At 52.7% G+C, this 19,933-nt stretch overlaps 6 protein-coding genes across 6 annotated transcripts; 5 read left to right on the plus strand and 1 right to left on the minus strand.

Moving 5' to 3' along the window:
- Window positions 1–53: 53 nt before the first annotated feature.
- On the plus strand, window positions 54–2,015 carry BDZ99DRAFT_457033 (uncharacterized protein). The gene has a single exon (XM_033718596.1). It carries the CDS (start codon window positions 174–176, stop codon window positions 1,650–1,652), a length of 1,479 nt encoding a protein of 492 aa, XP_033584246.1. The 5' UTR covers window positions 54–173; the 3' UTR covers window positions 1,653–2,015.
- An 18-nt stretch (window positions 2,016–2,033) lies between these two features.
- BDZ99DRAFT_565051 (uncharacterized protein) lies at window positions 2,034–6,665 on the minus strand (the record flags this gene model as incomplete). Its single annotated transcript, XM_033727429.1, has 10 exons — window positions 2,034–2,733; window positions 2,792–3,167; window positions 3,252–3,793; window positions 3,853–3,902; window positions 3,960–4,611; window positions 4,662–4,762; window positions 4,816–4,848; window positions 4,903–5,948; window positions 6,003–6,506; window positions 6,571–6,665. 10 exons carry the CDS (start codon window positions 6,663–6,665, stop codon window positions 2,386–2,388), a joined length of 3,747 nt encoding a protein of 1,248 aa, XP_033584247.1. The 3' UTR covers window positions 2,034–2,385.
- A 663-nt stretch (window positions 6,666–7,328) lies between these two features.
- BDZ99DRAFT_404812 (DNA mismatch repair protein MutL) lies at window positions 7,329–11,044 on the plus strand. The gene is made up of 6 exons (XM_033716407.1): window positions 7,329–7,385; window positions 7,435–7,531; window positions 7,602–7,688; window positions 7,749–8,127; window positions 8,180–8,865; window positions 8,950–11,044. Exons 1-6 carry the CDS (start codon window positions 7,353–7,355, stop codon window positions 10,758–10,760), a joined length of 3,093 nt encoding a protein of 1,030 aa, XP_033584248.1. The 5' UTR covers window positions 7,329–7,352; the 3' UTR covers window positions 10,761–11,044.
- A 276-nt stretch (window positions 11,045–11,320) lies between these two features.
- BDZ99DRAFT_457037 (Thi4-domain-containing protein) lies at window positions 11,321–12,548 on the plus strand. Its single transcript, XM_033718597.1, has one exon. The coding sequence runs from the start codon at window positions 11,660–11,662 to the stop codon at window positions 12,161–12,163; it is 504 nt and encodes a 167-aa protein (XP_033584249.1). The 5' UTR covers window positions 11,321–11,659; the 3' UTR covers window positions 12,164–12,548.
- Window positions 12,549–13,804: 1,256 nt separating this feature from the next.
- Window positions 13,805–17,584, plus strand: BDZ99DRAFT_513528 (HEAT repeat-containing protein; the record flags this gene model as incomplete). The annotated part of the gene is made up of 4 exons (XM_033724718.1): window positions 13,805–14,263; window positions 14,314–14,432; window positions 14,511–15,395; window positions 15,445–17,584. 4 exons carry the CDS (start codon window positions 13,805–13,807, stop codon window positions 17,582–17,584), a joined length of 3,603 nt encoding a protein of 1,200 aa, XP_033584250.1.
- A 689-nt stretch (window positions 17,585–18,273) lies between these two features.
- Window positions 18,274–19,814, plus strand: BDZ99DRAFT_457038 (uncharacterized protein). The gene has a single exon (XM_033718598.1). It carries the CDS (start codon window positions 18,314–18,316, stop codon window positions 19,361–19,363), a length of 1,050 nt encoding a protein of 349 aa, XP_033584251.1. The 5' UTR covers window positions 18,274–18,313; the 3' UTR covers window positions 19,364–19,814.
- Window positions 19,815–19,933: the final 119 nt, after the last annotated feature.

Consider the following 19,933-nt stretch of genomic DNA (forward strand, 5'->3'; position numbering starts at 1 on the left):
TGCGCGCGAGGAGAGGCAATGATAAAGAGGAAACCCGCGGCAAAAATGGGTATGGCTTCAGTAGACCCACTTCTCCTACTTCTGCAGTGCCTGTCATCAGAAATCACATTCGATCACCAGTCGCCCCTCAGCCTGCCAGAGTTTCTCCTTTAGCGTATACGAAGCTGCCCCGAATGGACCAGCCCCGTCGCAGTAGCCAGCACGATAATGGACGTGGACTAGTCTCCCCTCGCACTGACGACAACCGAAGGAACAACCACTCTGGGCCAGGTCAAGGCGATCATCCGTCCCCTCGAATGTCTAGGAGACAGAGTCCTGCCGGACCGCAGCAAAATCTTCGCAATCCCAGGAAACGGAGAAGGGAGGTCGAGAATGGCAGAGGTCAAGGCGGAAACAAGCGCATGGCACGATCACCTGAGCCAGAGACGGAGGTTGAGATCGAACCATATATCAAGGAGGAGCCTATGTCCCCTCCTCCGTTCGCTGCAAGTGCATCCGATCCCTACAGTGCCAATCGAAGACCCCTGCGACAACTACCGGACGATGTTGAGATTGTTTCCACACGCGATGCTCGACCACTACCCGTATATTACAGGGAGCAAGATCCACTGCCGCGGACATACAAGCAGATGGAGGAACCCGCATCGCCAACTTTCGTCCGGGTACCATCCCGTACAACCCATCGCCAAGTTGATGACCAGGACTTGAGGCGGGTTGCTAGCCTTCAGTATGCGCGTCGTCCGTACTCTCCTGCGGGCCCGGAGCCAGTACCGTACTCTCCTACTGATGTTCGACATGTTCGTGCTGCCTCCCATGCTTTCAACGATCGCCTAGCACAGCAGCCGGTCTTTCGCCAAGCCTCAGTTCGTCCACCAGCAGATCAGCCCCGGTACATCCGCGATCGTTCCCGATCACCCGTTCAGGAATATCTACCCAGAGCACACAGTCCTCAGGCAATGGCGCCTCCACCTCGTCAAATAGTTGTCGATCAGTATGGCAACAAGTACTATGCCTCGCCCGTAGTTGTGGATCCGAGAGCATCAATGGCGCCACCTAGCCGACGCGTCGAAGTCGACCCATACGAGCGCGCGGTTACACGAGAGCCTTTGGTGCGAGCACCGGTACGCATACCAGATATTTATGGTGAGGGCGACAATCACCACAGGATGCCTCCGCCGCCTTCACGACGATATGTGGAGCCGGACGTCGAGATGATCGAGCCTCGGTCGTATCGACAAAGGGGCTTCTCTACGCGGCCAGTCGAACCAGAATACCTCCCGATGCGAGAGCCTTTGCCGATCGAAAGACGGCCAGTCGCGGCCTATGAGGAGATGGGCCCGCCTCCACGGGAGTATGTGTCCAGGTCTTTTAGCGTCCGCCCTGATCCTGTCAGGCGCGAGGCACCGGGTGAGTATATCGCACGCCACGAGAGCGTCCAGCCCGGCCTTGCTAGGCGAGTCGATCCGGCTCCGCAGCGATACCGTGAGGTCAGTATGGTCCCGGCAGATCCGTATGCTGCTGCGGACGATCGCCGGTATGCGTATGCCGCGCCGCCGCCGCAGAGACGGTATTTGGATGAGCAAGATCGGCCGATCGAGGTCGCGCATGATCAGTACGCTGGAGAGCCGAGAAGAGTCAGCTATCGCTACTAATTGTGTACGGTATCGGTGTTTGAGTTGATATTGGCCGCTGGCCACATTCGTTGTCCTCCTATAATGCTTGGTTTCCGTGTTTAGAGGGGAGGCGCGGCTGTGAGGGCTGGCTCCAAAGACGTGGTATGTATGGGAGGTTATTTTGATCGGCTTAGCCAGATCATATAGCGGAAGTCAGAGGAGTAGTTTGGATATGATGCGACTGCGGTCTCGTGCAGGAGCAAATTAGGAAATGCAGCAGTGTTTGTCGGCGTCTTTGATAAATGTGTTGGCGTACTCCCGCTGGTAGTGAACAGGCGCATACTCCATTTAATGATGAACAGGCATGTAGGGTAGGCGCCGCGCAAGCAAGACAATGAGGTGAACAAACGTGTGTACAAGCGTGATGATTGTTTAGAGTCGCTACGTCAGGCTATCGATGCCCGAAGATGGATGCAAACGCCAAGACGCTAGTCCTTATCAAAACCTTGAGGCTCAACCAAGCAGATATCATGAGCAAAACGTTCTGGTATTAACTAGCCGAAAATGGAACACCTATCTATGCCTATCCTCCGGCCGAAACTGTAGGCACTCCCGTCCAGTGGCAGGGGCGCGATGTGCGCCCTCGTTTCTGATCTTTTCCCTTTTAATGCGTGCAACGAGCCTTGAACTACGGGTATATATTGCTTGAAACAAAACACGGGAGACGCAAATCCCATGAAGTCTATTCCTTCCCACTTACTGGCTCTCTTTGTCATCCATTCTCCCTCTTCCCGACGGTGCCCCCTAAGATGCCCTTGAGCGTCTTCATCGGCACCGGCTTCGTCAGAAACAGATCCACCCCACAGTTCAGCGCCTCGTGCTGCGAGCTTGCGCTCCCCAAGCCCGTCAGGGCCACAATCTGGCAGTGCGGCAGTTGGTTCGCGCGCTCGTACTCGCGGATGTTGCGGGTCGCTTCAAAGCCGTCCATGATAGGCATGTTGATGTCCATGAAGATGGTCGTGAAGGGGGTTGGGGTGGCTTTGTAAGCGTTGAGGGCGTCGAGGCCGTTAATGGCGGCGGCGCAGGTCAGGCTGAGCTTTTTGACAGTCGTAGTGATGATCTGTGTATTTGACGCGGTTAGTGGGGTTCAGAAGGGGGGAGGATGGATCTGGGCTTACCTTGAGGTTTATGGCGTTGTCGTCTACGCAGAGGACGTGTTGCGCGGGTGGATCTGAGGGCGAGGGAGGAATGGGTGCGGAGGTTAGAGAGGTGATGGGCTCGAGACTGATTTCAGCTGGGATCGGAGAGGTGACGTCTGTGATGTGGATGGCAGCCATTGCTTCTTCGAGCTTTGAAGTGTTGAAGCTAGACTTGGTTCCGTTTACTAAGGCTTCGGTGACGGCTTCCTCATCATTTGAAGTATCGATATCGGCACCGGTGTGGTTGTGTTCACTCAAGGGCTCTTCTAGTGCAGTAGTGCTCGGTTGTGGTTCTGACGCGACAGCTCCATCGAACACCTGCTTGAGGAACGTTGCCATCTTTTTAGGACCAACCCTAAAATATGGCCAATTAGCCAAGCAATTCAAGACACCAAAGGTCACTTCCGGATGCTGCAGTTATGAAAAGTGGTCGACTTACGGATAGCGCATGAAGATCACTTTCCTCCCATCAGAGCCCGAGTTCGGTTTTCCTCCGTGGGAATTCGAGCGAAGGACGAGCAAAGGCGCTAACTCGTGGCCGGCAGCTCCTGTGCCACGAAGCACCGAGGAAGTTTTTGATGAGTGCAATGTCGATTCCTCGGTAATGTACAGATCAGCCTCCGTCCGACCTATTTCCGTATCAAGGGTAACGTTGGCACCGAACCAGTCCTTCAGCAGAGTTTTGAGAGAGTTCTGAAGAGACAGAGTCCGTCTAGATGTGTTGAAGGCATTGTTGTCATCTGGTGACGAGTCTGTAGGTGGTACTATAATGCATATGTGGCGGCTTTGGATCGAAGACGAAACGTTGGGAAGATCCAGCTCTACGATGCGAGCCGGTGGAGCTTTGACAAGCGGAACTGATATCTTAACACGTGTGCCAACTCCGGCTTCACTTTCGACCTCAATTATCCCTTTGAGGCTTGTCACGAGCTGGTGTACGATACTAAGTCCGAGACCAGTGCCAACACTGAGCGTATTTTCCTAAAGCAATCGTTTAGCACACCGTTGTAACGTCAGAAAGTTCTGCATTAAAGTCGTACCTGGGCGAAGGGTTTGAACAAGTGGTCTTTCTGGTATTGGGAGCTCATTCCTGTGTTATTGTGAGTTCCATTCAAGGCGTCCTTGCTAAGATAGACATTACCTATACCTGTGTCGGCAACCTCAAAACAAATAGCGTCAACTGCGTTTGTGGTGCCTGGCATAGCTTCAATTCGTAGTGACGTTTGGATCGTGCCGGAACCGGGTGTGTACTTGATTGCGTTGCCAAAAACATTCATCACAATTCTCTTCCATGCCCCGACATCGAGCTCTAGAATCCATGATGGCCGATTTTCGATGTCGAATGTGACTAGCGGCGGGTCTTGCGTTACACCGTCCTGAGATGAGGGATTCTGTGAGTGGATCCAATGTCGGCTATGTTGGTCCATGTTGGGAGAGGTTCTATAGGAATAACCATTGAATCCAAGGTATACCCCTTCGATGACATCCTGAACTAGGAGGCTCATATCGACATCTTGCTTGATACTCATTCGTACGTCCACTTCTTGCAACTTTTTAGGGACGTCGGGGTTGCTTGACTGAGGCTTAAGCAAGCTGTTTATTTTAGCAAAATCGAGAAGATTAGTCAAAGTATCAAGAAGAGTGTTGCCGCAGGATTCAATCATGGCAACCATGTCTGAAACATGATCATGAGTTGACGGGCCTAGAGACTCTCTGAGAAGCTCTGAGCTGGCGAGAATTCCATGTAACGGACTCCTTATCTCATGACTAAGACTTGATATGAAATCAGACTTGGCCCTCTATGTCGAGTTAGTTGTATATGATGAAAGTTGGGAGAAGAAATATATACGCTGGTGGCCATAGCCTCGACTCTTGCCACCTCAGCCATTATCGAATTGCCGAATGCAGACAAGTATGTGAGGTCTGTCGGTCCAAAGAGACGTTCGAAATCTACAGTGTCGAATGTTAGCTGATGGAGCATTGTAGCCAAACTCGATACTCACCAGTTGTCCATGCGATTATAGCTGCAAAGAAGCCTGAAGCACACTTTCGTTAGCTTGAAATGCAATCTCAGTGGAAGAAGTACCGACCGGCTCGTTGCACATCCCATAATGGGAGGAAAATGATTGATCGTGACCCTTCGAATGCCTCAAAGAACTTTGAGGTCTCCAACGATCTCTGAGATGTATTGGGTTCATACGGACTCATGAGATCGGGTACAGCTGTCTTTATTTCTTTATCCGAGAGCAGGCCGAACTCGTCAGCTGAAAATATGCGCCCATTAGGATGAGAATCAATCATTTGCTGCAGCAGCCTTTCAGGGAGATTGAATAGGTCTTCATCTTGTAAGTCCTCGTTGGCTGCTTGCGCTGACAACGAGAGACCAAGTATGGCGCAAACCATTTGATCCTCCGTATCCTCAGTGCCAAGTGCACTGTGAGTAGTAAGACTAGCTTCGCGACACTGTTTCGAAGGAGATGCAAGATCAGTGGCCGTCTTTCGATGGGTTGAATGGGCATCGAGGAAAACTACGCCAGAAATATCCATTGAGTCACGAATGAGACTTCCTGCGACGCCCACAATATTCTGAATCTCAAGTGTGACGACTGACTGCTTTTGGCGAGAGTTTGGTAACTTGACAATGCTGCGCTTGCGAGACTTCTGAGGAACAACAGGCTGTTTAGGAGCCTTTGGGTTCTTTTTAGGATCAAGAGGAGCGATTGGATCCGGCGACCCACTATCAGGCGTTGTCAGGGGTAATGAACTGGTATTGGTGTGGACGGTGGATGGCGTCACGGCGATCCCGTCGGAAGACGAAAGGAACGAAGACGCTGTTCCAGAATCTGGCAGTGTAAAGGTCCCGATGGCGTCCTTGGACTGGAAGTTGGCAATCGGAAGAGCACCCCTGGAGCTGTCTGGTTCGCCAACTCGGAGGAGCCCCTTGCGCTGTCTTTTGTGCATTCGTGCTGTGCTATTGAGACACGAGTCTCCATCCATGAACATTCCTAGACCTTCCAGAAGACGATTAGTGCGGGACTGCATGGTTTTTATCCTCATGTTTTCCAGATGCTCCATGATAGCAATGGATGTTTCAGTCAATATGCTCACGCACTCGTCGTCGAGATCATCTCGAAGCCTAAGCAATACATATGAGCTTTGCCTGCCCGAACGAAAGAGAGGAGATAGTTACCTATCGTCGACTATACAGTAGCTTCCTATAACATAACCAGCCGGAGAAATCAAGGGGACTTCGACATAGCAGCGCATATAGGGCCATCCTTTGACGTACGGCCGTTCGCTGTAGGCTGGGTCCGCTTGGAAGTCACGAATTATGTATCGACTAGTGTCAGCAGTAATGTTCTTGGTGTCAATGGCCAGTTTTCCTGTCTCGTCGGTGAATAGACGCATAGTTCCGGGGCACACGCCCCAATCAATGTCAAGCGCTGTGGTGCCCAAATAGACCTCGTCGCCGGGCCTACATCGCTTGGAATCCTTGATCGAGACGGTCTTGGTAGCCTCGGCCACAATATATTGGTGTTTCCCATCAATGAGCGACACAAATGCGCGATTAGAGTTAAGACGAATAGCACCTAGTTGGGTGAGGCCTGTCAAGATGTGGTCTGGGGAGATGCTGGGTTGGACGCGAAGGCCAGTTGCTGGTGAGTTGGGAGTGATGGATGCAGCGGCGAAGTAGCTTAATGGCAGTGTCCAGCATTAGCTTATCGTGGGCAAGAAGTGCTCTGCTCATTGCTCGGTACCTTGCGATCTCCCGCTGGCGCTCGCGCTCAGCAAGAGTGATCGGAAGAGGTTGCGGGCTGCAGATGGCCGAGATGGGCGGAGCCTGTGACGCCATATCGCACGGAGGGGTTGGCAAAGGGCGCGCCGCGTGATGTTGGATTCACATGCTTCTGGTGAGGGCCATGGTAGCAGTATAGAAGAGGTCGTTTGTAGGAGCTACAAGGACAGAGTTGAAGAGCTGGTGGTGAAGACAGTGAAAAGCACGGCTCGTCTCGGCAGGACCCAAAGACCAGGGCGTCGGGCGGCTTCAGGGTGTCGACAGGGTGTCCAGGTGGTGCACAAACTTCAGCTTCACGGCAAAGGCTTGCCTGGGCCCTATGGAATTCACAGCAAGACCATGGCCGGGAGAGCCGACGCACGGTCGGGACGCACTGCATCTGCGAGAGAACACCAACCGGGAAGGCCAACGCCGGCCGCTGCAGATTCGGCCATGATCACAAGTCCATGGCGACGGGTCCAGCTTTTACTGGGCCTGCTGGCATCTTTGTGTGGAGGCCGACGAAGAATGCCGCACGTGGCGGCTGCGGCAGACTGCAAATGGCTTCCGTGTCCGAGGGGTCGAGGCTCGTCGCCAGCTCCATTTGTCATGAATGGTGGTGTGGGACAAGTGGCGGCATGTTGGAGACGGGATGAAGTGGGGTTGGATCTGATGCATCACGTGACAGCGTGCCGGAGTTTACGCGTAGACGAACCACCACCTGGAGCCGCTCCTGCGTAGCTCTGAAGCCCGCCGTGGGCTGAAATGGCCACTATCAAGCCCATCGAGGGCAGGTCGGTGAGTGCCGTCTCCTTCTACTGATTACGCCGTTTTAATTCCCTGTTAGATACACCAAATCCAGTCCGGCCAGGTCATTGTCGACATCTGCTCCGTCGTGAAGGAGCTCGTGGAGAACGGCCTGGACGCTGGAGCTACATCCATTGGTATGTCCACCCGTGATGCCCAATAGAGATATCGTCCTGTTCTGTTAATACTGACTTCGGCCCATTCAAGAGGTGCGCTTCAAGAACCATGGCCTGGACTCCATTGAAGTGCAGGACAATGGCGAGGGCATTGCGCCGGATGATTACGAGACAATAGGTACCGTACTTCTTCCCGTCTCCCGGAAAGTACCAAGCCGCTAATGTGCTACCTACACAGCTCTGAAGCATTACACTTCCAAACTCTCCTCCTACGATGACCTCTCTTCCCTCCAGACCTTTGGCTTCCGCGGCGAGGCCTTGTCCTCCCTCTGTGCGCTTTCCAACTTCTCCATCACTACAGCAAGAGCGGTAGATGGCCCCAAAGGCACGAAACTCGACTTTGAGGTCTCAGGGAAGCTGAAGGGCACATCGGTCATTGCTAGCCAGAAAGGAACGACAGTCACTGTCGAGAGTCTCTTCAACAACTTGCCAGTTCGACGAAGAGAATTGGAAAGGAACATAAAGCGTGAATATGGAAAAGTCCTGGGCTTGTTGCACGCGTACGCTTGTGTCAGCGCCAGCGTGCGCTTTTCAGTCAGCAACCAAATGCCGAAAGGGTAAAGAGTCCGAGTACACCTCAAGTCGTCCTAAAATTGACATTCAACTTAGGAAGAAAGTTGTTGCATTCTCTACCAAGGCAAATCCGACTACTCGGGACAACATAGCAAATATCTACGGTGCCAAAACGTTGCTCGCCCTGGTTCCTCTAGAACTGAAATTCGAAATGGACCCTTCTGCAAGGCCAACCAAGAGTGCCAAGAACTGGAGCACACAGGAGGATGGCGAGTCAAGAGGTGTCGAGATTCTCGGTCATATATCACGCCCTGTAATAGGCGAAGGTCGGCAGACTCCTGATCGCCAAATGTTCTTCGTCAACTCCCGTCCTTGCGCTCTCCCCCAAGTCTCAAAGGCTTTCAACGAAGTATACAAATCGTACAACGTTACGCAATCCCCTTTCATTTTCGCCGATCTTAAAATTGATACTAACGCCTACGATGTCAATGTGTCTCCTGATAAGAGAACCATTCTTCTGCATGACCAAACCACCCTGTTAGAAAAACTAAAATCCTCCTTGACCCAGCTTTTTGAAGGACAGGATCAAAGCGTCCCTCAAGCACAACTCTCGGTCCGCAAGTTGCCTGACTATCGTCCTTTGACGGTATCGCGGGAATCTCCAAGCGTAGCTCGGGAGCTTGACCTTGCCCCGCCTGATGCAAATGAGGATGATGCAACACAAAGTGAATGCGACGAACCGCAGTCGTCCAAAAGTAGCGACGTAGCAGCGCACAACAATGGTACGCCAATCAGTCTCATTCAGAACTTTGTTGGACGGAACGCAGACCTAAGAACGGAACGCTCACCATCAGTTGTCAAACCAGGGGCCATCTCAAAGGAAAAAGAAAAACTCATAAAATCATTACATCCGAAGGATGGAGTGCTTATAGATGATTCGGACAGACAAGTCCTCGAAGAGGACAAACCTCAGGACCTCCCAGTTTCCGCTTCACCGATGATTCCAAGAGAGGTCCAAGACTTCAATGCTCGTATAGCCTCGCAGCATTCAAAGCAAATGGAAAAAGAAGCTACCATGTCGCCTCAGTCGCCACCAGAGCAAAGTATCGCGACAGTTAAGCAGACCCCGCAGAAAGGCACCCAAAGTACAATTCAGAATGCATTTGATCGGATGAGACTCAAAAGGACTCCGACAGAGACAGCTACAATCACTGTCGGAGACACCACTACGATAGCAACTGTCGGAAGTATGCCAAGGAAACGCCGCCGCATTCATACTCCAAAACATGGAGTCAATGCAACGCCGACGCCGTTGTTCGGGAGCGCACTAAAGGCATTTTCCGCTCCGGGTACTCAAGTAGAAAGCGAAGAGGAAAGCGACGAAGGTGATGGTAAAGCAGCAGCGAGAGGAGACAGTGCCGAGCCAGAGGATAGTGGCTCTGTCGAAAGTGAAAAACACAGCCCATCTGCTGATCTGGATGCAGACGAGATGCTTGATGGGGAATCCGAGGCCGAAGACGTCGACCAAACCCCACATAGGAGAAGCCATAGCACGGAAAAGAATTACGAGATTGGTGAAGAAGTAGTAAAAGATGGCAGCGAAGATGACTCTGATGGAGAGTATGTGGGCGAAGAAGAAAAGAAGTTGCGCGAAGACGCTAAGGTCGCACAAATGATTGCAGCAGCGGAGAAAGCGGCGGCACGACCTTCCCAGGACAATATTAAACGGGCAGCCACTGTTTTAAAAAGCACTAGCAAACGCTATTCCACACTCCAGCTCGTCCAATATGTCGAGATCTCTGTTGAAAGCCTGGGAAAGAGACTTTCGTCCTTGAATCAGGCGAACGGCGCAACTATGAATGGACTCGCGAATGCCGTGGAAGAAGAAGATATTGATGCCGACCTAGCGTCACTCACGACACCTGAGGAGCGACTTTCTCTCACTGTTGCTAAATCCGACTTTGACCGTATGAGAATAATCGGGCAGTTCAATCTTGGCTTCATCCTCGCCGTTCGACCTTTCATGTCGCCAAAAGTCTCTAGAGGCCACAATTCGAAAACCGCCTCTGACCTCTTCATCATCGATCAGCATGCGTCGGACGAGAAATACAACTTCGAACGGCTAGCTGGCTCGACAACTCTTGTACCTCAGCGCCTTGTTCGCCCACATGCTTTGACTCTGACCGCTATCGAAGAGGAGATCATTCTCGCCAATGAATCTGTTCTTCTCGCAAACGGTTTCGTCGTCAGCATCGACACTTCTGGCGATTCGCCAGTAGGAAAGCGCTGTCAACTGCTCTCCTTACCTATGAGTCGGGAAGTTACTTTCAAACCTTCTGACCTCGAAGAGTTGCTAGCACTTCTCTCCGACCACGGCCACATCGGCCAGGAGATCCCGCGTCCAACCAAAGTCAGGCGTTTGCTTGCCAGCAGAGCTTGCAGAGGGAGCGTCATGATTGGCAAAACATTGAGCCTCGGTCAGATGGAGAAGGTGGTGCGGCATATGGGTAGTATGGAAAAGCCGTGGAGCTGTCCGCACGGCAGGCCCACAATGCGACATTTGTTCGGACTAGGTGAGTGGCAAAGTTGGGAAGAGGGACAGGGTATCACAGGCTTGGGTGAACAAATGGGTAAGACAGATTGGGGAGGCTGGGTGAAGGGAAAAAGCAAGAGGTAATCCTCGGAGGCATGTGCTGGGATCATTTCAGAGCATAAGAGCTACTTGAACCTCTTTCTGTAGGAAGGAGCTCGTTTCTCGTTATTCATTGCTAAACTAATACTAAGACGTTATAAGCAACCGTACCTATATCCATGGATCGCAAACTCTACTAGAACAAAAAGGTGCCTAGTCAGAAGTTTGTCCGTCTGTATGCTTGGAAGATGTAGGGTGCTTTTCGCACTTTATTTAGTCCCGGGGTAGGCCAAGAAGGCTGCGGAAATGGTATGCGGGTTTCGTCATGCATCACTTAAAATAAACCCTGTGCCCCTTCGTATTGCAGAGGCACTTGAAGGTAATTCTCGGGTACACGGGCACTGCATACGTCAAATTTGCATACACAGTGTTTCATTCGATAAGTGCTACGATATCACCGAAGAAGAGTGGGTCCTGACGTTGAGCCAATATTACCCCACTTCACTCCAGATATAAAAGAGTCATCCCACCCCATCCCCCCTCAACACTTCAACAATACTCGCAGAAACAAGATTCCAAGACTTGTAGCTTTTTTCTGTTCCCATCCCAGGTCTCAATGGCTGACGTGTCTCAGGTACCAAAGCAACCAACAAAGTACTGCCCACCACAATGGCGGAAGACATGAAACCAACGCGGGACTTATCCCCAATCAATCAAGGTATTTTCAATGTGCACACATTGAGCATGAACCGGTGTTCGTTCCTAGTGCTTTCTACTCTCCTATCTTCGGGAGTAGGGGCACTGGGTCCGTTCTGAGATTATACGGTTTCAACTTGATCTGGATAATACCAGCGAAAGGATCATGCCTTCCATTCACCTTGGAGACCTCTAACAGATGTACAGACAAAGGGTGATACTCGTTACTCTTCCAAACATAAGCAACAATGTCTCCACCAGTCGCCACCTTTGACGAAGTCAACACTAGCCGCAATGGCAACAGCTTTGCCATTAAGAAAGACCTCCCGGTCCATACCAAAGGCAACGGTCAGGTCAAAGCTCATCAGACCCTCGAAACAATGGCCAGCAACTGGGAGAATGGCTTTACCTTCGCCCCGATCCGCGAGTCTCAGGTCTCGCGAGCTATGACTCGCCGTTACTTTCAGGACCTAGACAATTACGCTGAGTCCGACATCGTTATTGTCGGCGCCGGCTCTTGTGGCCTCAGCGCCGCCTACATGCTCGGTAAGCAGCGTCCGGACTTGAAGATTGCCCTCATCGAGGCATCGGTCTCTCCAGGTGGAGGTGCCTGGCTCGGCGGCCAGCTGTTCTCCGCTATGGTGATGCGGAAGCCTGCGGATGCGTTTTTGCGCGATCTGGGTGTGGAGTATGACGACGAAGGGGACTTCGTTGTGGTGAAGCATGCGGTAAGCCCTTCCCATCCCATGTAGTGACAGGTTACAAGTCTGTGTATACTGGTTTGCCACTGTTTGAGGCGCCGTCGGGCGGTTTCCCAAAACCAGCTGCGATGTCAAGTTCCATGCCATGGACTCTGAACGGTCTCTCCACTGGCCTGTTTCCTGGCAACGGGGCTGCTCACAGTGGTGCCCAGCTACCAGAGTGATACTCAAGCAGTGGTGTATTCATACGCTCAGACTTATGAAGTAGCACTGTATAATCGCTTCAGGACTGACATAGGCTTCGTTACAGGCCCTCTTCACCTCGACCCTTCTCTCGAAGGTCCTCTCGTTTCCCAACATCAAGCTCTTCAACGCTACCTGCGTCGAAGACCTGATCACCCGCCCTGCCCCTACATCCTCCGATCCTCACGCCGTCCGCGTTGCGGGCGTTGTCACGAACTGGACTCTCGTCGCCTTGAACCACGACACCCAGTCCTGCATGGACCCCAACACTATTAACGCACCCATCGTCATCTCGACCACGGGTCATGATGGACCCTTCGGCGCTTTCAGCGTGAAGCGTCTGGTCTCGATGCAGCAGCTTGAGAAGCTGGGCGGGATGCGTGGGCTAGACATGAACAGGGCTGAGGACGCGGTCGTCAAGGGGACGAGGGAAGTGGTTAAGGGGATGATTGTGGGAGGGATGGAGTTGAGTGAGGTGGATGGGGCCAATAGGATGGGTAAGCATTTACTTATGCAGCTCAGCACTCAATGCTAATACGAAATCAGGGCCGACATTTGGAGCCATGGTGCTTAGCGGCGTCAAGGCTGCGGAGGAGGCTTTGAAGGTTTTCGACGAGAGAAAGTTGGAGAACAAGGAATGAGGTTCGGACCAAACGGCAACGACATGAGACAAGATAAGAGATGGCAGTAAGAGACACGATGAGACTGTCTTTACCTAGTATTTGGCTTTGTGTGAGAGCAATAGTTAGAACCGAGAAAATGTCACTCTTTTGTATCCGATGTGAACGAGTCTGAAATAGTCTTAAAAGTGAGCTCCAACTACTTGAATCTCTCCTGCTCCTATGTTGAATCACACCGCATAGTTAGACATAATATTTGCGCACAGGTTTACGCTTTCAAGCTATACCTAGGCTCCGTTGAGCAAGAAGTAGCTATCCGATATCGTCTGAGGCGGCCTGGTGAGCCATCAGACTTGTTAAAACTGTCGTCTCACCGTTCGTAACAACGTACTAGGGAACCTTAAATGGTGCTAAATAAGCTTACAGAACTCTAGAGGGCGTTTATATCTAAACGATATCAAGTTTTAGAATTGGATCACACATGCATAACTGCCACTTTTTGTTCAAGGAAGTCTAGTATCTGAGTGTAAACACAGATAGAGATGCTAGTAAAAGCTGCAAAGGCCAGCAAGGTCGAAACCTAGACATAGTTTCAGATATCTCACACTGTGAAGACACTTAGGGCACCGAGAGACTAACGGTGGTGGTACCCAGGGGTTCCGTGGTGGACCCTGCGGAGTGAATGTCGTCGCGGGCAACAGCCGCGCTAGACACCAAACAGACGCGGCCTGGACGTCAACACGGCACCCAGCGCGCACCCTCCAGAAGACACTCCACCCCATGTTCTCTCCCCGCACTGCATCACCGTCCCAATAACACGACTGGCAACATGGAGGACCAGGCGGCCACCCTCCTCGCGGCCCTGAAGAAGCCCTCCACCGCTGTGGACACCAAGCTCGCCCTTTTCAACAACCTCAAGTCCAACATCAAGCACCTCCGCGTCCCCGAAGCCGCCCAGGCCCCCATCCTCGAGTGCATCAAGCTCGCTATCACAGCCTCCACCTCGGCGGCCCTCGTTTCGACCGGTTTCTCAACCCTCGGCCACCTTATCAAGCGATTGGTGCTGCAGGATCAGACGTCCATCATCACATCGCAGAGCGGCCGCATCCTCCCTTTACTCCTCGATAAATTGGGCGATCCACGCGAGAGCCATCGCAACGCCTCGTCGCAGCTCCTGGCCGACCTCTGGCCCTTGTGCCATGCCGACGTGGAGAATCTGATGCGAGACACGGCCATGAAGGGGAGCAATCCACGCGCTAAGGAGATGTCCATGGAATGGGTCGTCAAGGTCCGAAGCCCGTTACGCCCAGATCATACCAGAGCTAACAGGATGTCTAGATGAATAAGACGGAGGCTCTGCCGTTCCGCAGCTTCGTCCCTGGAATCGTCGCAAATTTAGAAGATGGGGATGGCATCGTGAGAGACACCGCCAAGAACGCCGTGGTCGAGCTCTTCAAGTAAGTTCCATGCCAAACTCGTCTGCGCGAGAGTTTTCCCGCTACACTGCGATAGACTGGATGCTAACTTGCGTATAGGACTGCGCCAGAACACGCCAAGTCCGACTTGAAGAAGCAACTTGTCGCATTCAACGTCCGGAAATCCATCACGTCGTATATCGTAGCTCACCTTGGCGGCACTGCCCCTTCTGAAGACCTAACAACGTCGGCGATATCTATATCGACAACATCGGCTGATACAAATGCTGGCTTTGCTGACAGCATGATATCGGAGGCCCCTCCACCCATGGAAATCGTGCCAATGGATCCGATATACGTTCACACCCAGAGAGACCTCGATGACATATTCCGGGAAATGGCGCCACATTTCGAAGGGAGAGAGTCAGAAGGAAACTGGCTACCTCGTGACAAGGACACTCTGAAGCTCCGTCGAATCACCAAGGGCAATGCTCCGTCCGAATTTCACATTGCGTTCGTGACGAACATCAAATCGCTGTTGGACGGCATTCTGAAGGTCGCTAACTCGCTGCGTACGACCATGTCAACCAATGGTTGTATGTTGATTCAGGAGTTGGCTAAGACACTTGGACCTGCTCTAGACCCGTCGACCGAGATTCTCCTGCAAAGCTTCGTCAAGATGTGCGCGGCTACGAAGAAAATCGCCGCCGACAACGGCAACACTACGGTCGATGCCATTCTCCAAAACGTATCATACAACAGCAGACTGCTACAGCATGTAGCTTTCGCGGCTGCGGACAAGAACGTGCAACCTCGCATATACTCCGCCAACTGGATCAAAACAATGATCAAGAGGCACAAATCACATATAGAGCACTCAGGTGGTCTGGATCAGCTGGACAAGATAATTAAAAAGGGCCTTGCGGATGCCAATCCGAAAGTCCGAGAAGGCATGCGGGCAGCATACTGGACGTTTGCCCCTGTCTGGCCTAAGAAGGCTGAAGCGTATGTTGATAACCATTCGAGATTTGGATGAGACTAATCATGATTACAGTATTATGGCAGACCTTGATCCCAAGCAAAAGGGTCTCCTCGAAAACGCCCCTAGCAATCCCAATGGCCCACCAAAAGCTACCGCTAGCGCCCCAAGCTCCTTTTCGAAGTCAGTCGGAGCTAGTGGACCTAGACAAACTCTCAAAGAGAAGATCGCAGAGCAGAAGAGAGAGCGACTAGCAAAACAGATGCCCGAGCGTCCAAGCTCCGCTCAGGCAACCTTTTCTCCTATGAAGACGGCTAAATCGACTTCCAATCTTCGCATAGTTTCTACAGCTTCAAACACACCCCATTCGGTCAGGCCACCTTCTGCTATGTCTGGGAGCACTGCTTCAAGATCAGGATTAGGAACTTCGTCTAGCACAACGGCGTCGGGTGCCCTCATGGCTGCACCGATGCGTCGACCGCGGAAACCGGAAATAGCCAGACCAGCAACAGCGGATCCGTATCACCGCCGAACAGGGAAGAACGTGACACCTTCGATGACTCCTGAGAAGACCCCCGCTACGAAGAAATCAGTTGCAACAACAAAGAGCACGATTCGCCCCAGGACGGGAACCGGACCAGAGCGTCCAAGCCCGAATATCAGTCCCATTAGGAGCAAGTCACGTCTGGAGCAACTTTCTAGTCACCGAAGGACGCCGAGCGGGGATAGCACTCGCACAGCTAGTCCAGCTGGGAGTCCATCGAAGGATGAGGAGCTGACCATGGTGATGCCCCGAGGAAAAGTCCTGGTAGGCGGTGGTGAATCTCAAGCTATACCGTTCCGAAAGCGAGCAGGATTGGAGAAGACAATGTCTGTGGATAGCGGCATTCCTCACGCAGCAGATGAAGATGGCTTCACAATGGTCATCCCTAGTATGTCTCTGCCGCAGCCCTCAGGACAGCCGGCACACCAACGCAGTCCTCCGAAGTCAGCATCCAAATTAGGGCTTGGAAGTCCCCGAGTTATAGGGGGCTTGGACAAGACACCTGCCCTTGGGTTGTTAGGCAGTCCCCGACTCCGTTCGCCAGATCGCACATATGGACAGGCCGGCGGTGATGCGCAAGCAGACGAGGTTCAGGTGTATGAAGACCCGTTCGTAGGCGATGAGCCTAGTGCGACATCTACAGACCCTGAGAAGCCTGTATTGGAGGAGCTCCCACTAAATGAGAAGAAAGTCGAGCGACGATCGAGCAGCGATAGTGTTGAGAGTGCTACAATGATGGGGGATGGAGCTGCCAGAGATGATGAGCCATCGCGAGGACATCACAAAACCACAAGCACTGGCAGTGTCATGCTCACAAATGGCAACGACTCACAGGTCACCCAAGACCGCGCCGACGTTCTTAAGAATCGCAGGCTGCTGGCTAGTGGCATCGAACGAATTCGGGCCAAAACCCTCGATGCTCATGGCTTCCGCCGGCTTCAAGATCTAGTGAAGAACGATCAAGATATCTGGGGTTCGGATGGCGAGAGATTTGGGGATCTCCTCTTGGCTCTACTGGACTATCTCGAGGCTCCTAACGATTCTCTAAAGGCTCCACCAGGCAAGGCACCCAACCTCAAAGTGCAGGTGTTGGCGACGATCCGTGCAATGCTTGCACTTTATCGCAAGGAGACCGCAGTCTACTATTCCCGCGCTCTCTGCGCCATTCTCCAGACCCGATCACACTACGATTCGGCGTCTCACATCGCCTCCGACCTGGAGCACACGGCCAATGAGATTGTCCGATACGGACAGACCAGCGACAGCTTGAATGCTGTTCTGGATCTAATTGAGTCCTCTTCCCCTTCTTTCGCACGTGACACGCCATCTCCAGCCTCCTCCGCTGCCTCATCTCCCACCCCGCCCAAGGGCGCTGCAGTTCCAAACCGTACGACAACAATGGGCCTCAGCGTGCTCGCACAACTCCTCCAGGTGGCACAAGCAAAGAACGTTACAATCACGAATGTACAAACCCAGCGCCTCGGTCGGCTGGCAGTTCGATTCCTCGATGATACCGACCCGGATGTGCGGAAGGCGGACTTGGAGTTCTGCATCTCCCTGCATGAGCGGATCGGAGGCGAAAAGGACGTGTTCTGGAAGGCGGTCGCTGGCGCCCGCGAGCAGCATCTGAACTTGATCACGTACTTCCTTGCTCGGCGGGGTAAGGCTTAAGTGTGAGCACCGCGTATTGCCTGCTAGTGCTAGGAGTCAATTTTGGGGACGTCACGGGCGTTGCTTTTTGGAACTGAATCAACCGGCATTGAGTGGCAGTCGATGGTGTTGAGGGGTTTTTTCTTTACTTTCTGTCCCATCTGGGCTGTTGGGATTAGGGACCGGCTTGGACCGAAAGGTGTTTTGGGTGAATTTCTTTTCTTTCTTCTCTTTCGTTGGGGTGACCAAAAGAATGGTGGGAGTTTCTTGACGCGATCCTCTTTAAGTATCATAGGGCTGCGGTGTAGGATGAGCATGCTGTGGTAAGGAAATATACTTTTTAATGAAAGGGTTCTCGCAAGTCACAGTGATTTTTGTTTTAGTGAGAGAGGGTCAGTCTACCTATCAGGCTTTGTTGAAAGTAAAGTGGCCGTCTGCTCTGACTCCGTCTGAGGTGGCCCGAAGAGCTTTCAGACTTGTCAAAATTCCCGCTTCACAGTCTTTGATAACGTACCAGGGGCCCTTAAGCGGTGCCAGGCAAGTGTACATAACCCCTACGTTTCTAAATCTCGACGAGCAAAAAGAGGTATGCATCGAGTCAGTTCCCTCGCTGAGTCAACACATCACGACTCAAGACACTATCGCTGCCTCCAAGCTCAACCCACATACACCCGTCACCAGTGACATCCTCCAAGATCCCTCTTCTTACTAGACCTAAGGAGAGGGCTCAACACTCCATATCCTCCCGCCATGCCTCCACCCTCCACTCCCGCCCCATCTCCACCGCCTCCTTACATCCCCTCCCTCCCCCCAGAACTCTGGATCCGGATCCTAACCTACAACGCCGACCTCACCCACCTCTGGACCACCTGCCGGCAGGTCTCCCAATCCTTCCGCGCCTTCACCGAGCAAGCCTTCGCGGACACGCACCTCCGGCACACCGCGATCCACTTCCACCTCGACAAATACAACCTAGGCGGCAGCACGCGGCGGCCGGAGGTCGTGACCACATTCACGCGGTTCTCGTCTTCGCGGCTCAAAGAGCGCGTCTACTTCGCCCACAACCAGACCGACGACGAGATCCCAGAGTTCCGCATCAAGAAAACCGGCCGAGGCGGCAGAGGCAAAACAAAAGAGACGGACATAGCCTGTCTGCGCAAGCTCCTCCTCGAGCGCTGGCGCCAGCAGGTGCAGGACATCCGGCCCGAGTGCCCCAACTACGTGATCCAGATCGGGGATATGGTGAATGATACCGAGCTGCCTGGACTAGAACTGGATGAGTATACCGGCGTGGAGATATCGTTTGAGTGGCGGCGCATGCTCGACGCGTTCTTCCGCGAGCAGGAGCGCATGCGCCGTCTGGCGGACAGCTGGGTAGGTCTCCAAAATGCAGATGCGAATGGGTTGCGCGCCGAGAGCTCACTGGGTGTGTCGCAGCATCGAGAGGTCGCGCCGCAGATGGCGGAGAGTCGGCGGAAGGTCGCGGCGGGAGAGATGACGCAGGCGGACCAGCTGGTTTGGTCGGCGAAGCTGTGGGCGGGTGCGGAGAAGGGGTTTCGGAAGGCGATAAGGAGGGCAAGGTTAAAAGCTCATTATAGGGGCAATGAGGAGATGGTGTGGGCGATTGCGTCGATGGAACACATGGAAGGTCCGGCGAGGCTTTTGAAGGATGTGCCGGGTGGTAGGGTGGGTGAGAGGTGGTTCCAGAGCATGTATTTGCCGGAGTACCTCTTGATGGATGAGTGGTCGTCGCTTCAGCGGATCGATAGCAAGGCTGAGATGGTGGCGATGGCACAGTGAGGTAATTGACTATGGGTAGTGGTATTATCTACAGTGCCTTGCCATAGATATCCGTACGCTTTCCTGTCACTGTCTGTGGGGCTTTTAACGTACTAATAGAAACTGGGGGCAGCGGATATAACTCTAATCTGCGTATACCCTGCTGACGCTGTCTGGGGTAGTGCTGAAAATACTACGAGGCTCCTCACGCGGCGGCAAACGAGTGTACGGATATCTGTTTCGCTACCAAGTCCTACGCTATTCGTTGATGTACGCGACTTCACCACTACCTCATAGGCCCCCTCGAATCTCATTTAGTAAGGTTTGTACTTGGTTCATTTAGGCTACGGAACTACCAGTAACAGTAAAGCTCTTTCCGAATCCGCGTGTGCCAGAAACGGACATGCCATTAAAAACAACCAAGACATAGCATCCAGGTAATGGTAACCAAGACCACACAGCCTAATGACAGGCATTATACCGTGCAGACCATACTAAGTACCAAAGACAATCCCATCTCACAGCTTCCCCTACCTTTAGTTCGAGAGCTTGGCCTTCTTGCTCGCACTCTCCGGCGTCTCGTCCGCAGTT

This window comes from Mytilinidion resinicola (assembly GCF_010093595.1).
Source record: "Mytilinidion resinicola strain CBS 304.34 unplaced genomic scaffold BDZ99scaffold_1, whole genome shotgun sequence".
Lineage (NCBI taxonomy): Eukaryota > Fungi > Ascomycota > Dothideomycetes > Mytilinidiales > Mytilinidiaceae > Mytilinidion > Mytilinidion resinicola.

Coding starts and splice junctions, on each gene's coding strand:
- BDZ99DRAFT_457037 (XM_033718597.1), top strand. CDS start 11,660: ATGTCTCCACCAGTCGCCACCTTTGACGAAGTCAACACTAGCCGCAAT.
- BDZ99DRAFT_404812 (XM_033716407.1), top strand. CDS start 7,353: ATGGCCACTATCAAGCCCATCGAGGGCAGGTCG. Junction 7,386..7,434: donor AGCCCATCGAGGGCAGGTCG/GTGAGTGCCGTC, acceptor ATTCCCTGTTAG/ATACACCAAATCCAGTCCGG. Junction 8,866..8,949: donor CGTAGCAGCGCACAACAATG/GTACGCCAATCA, acceptor TTGTCAAACCAG/GGGCCATCTCAAAGGAAAAA.
- BDZ99DRAFT_457038 (XM_033718598.1), top strand. CDS start 18,314: ATGCCTCCACCCTCCACTCCCGCCCCATCTCCACCGCCTCCTTACATC.
- BDZ99DRAFT_457033 (XM_033718596.1), top strand. CDS start 174: ATGGACCAGCCCCGTCGCAGTAGCCAGCACGATAATGGACGTGGACTA.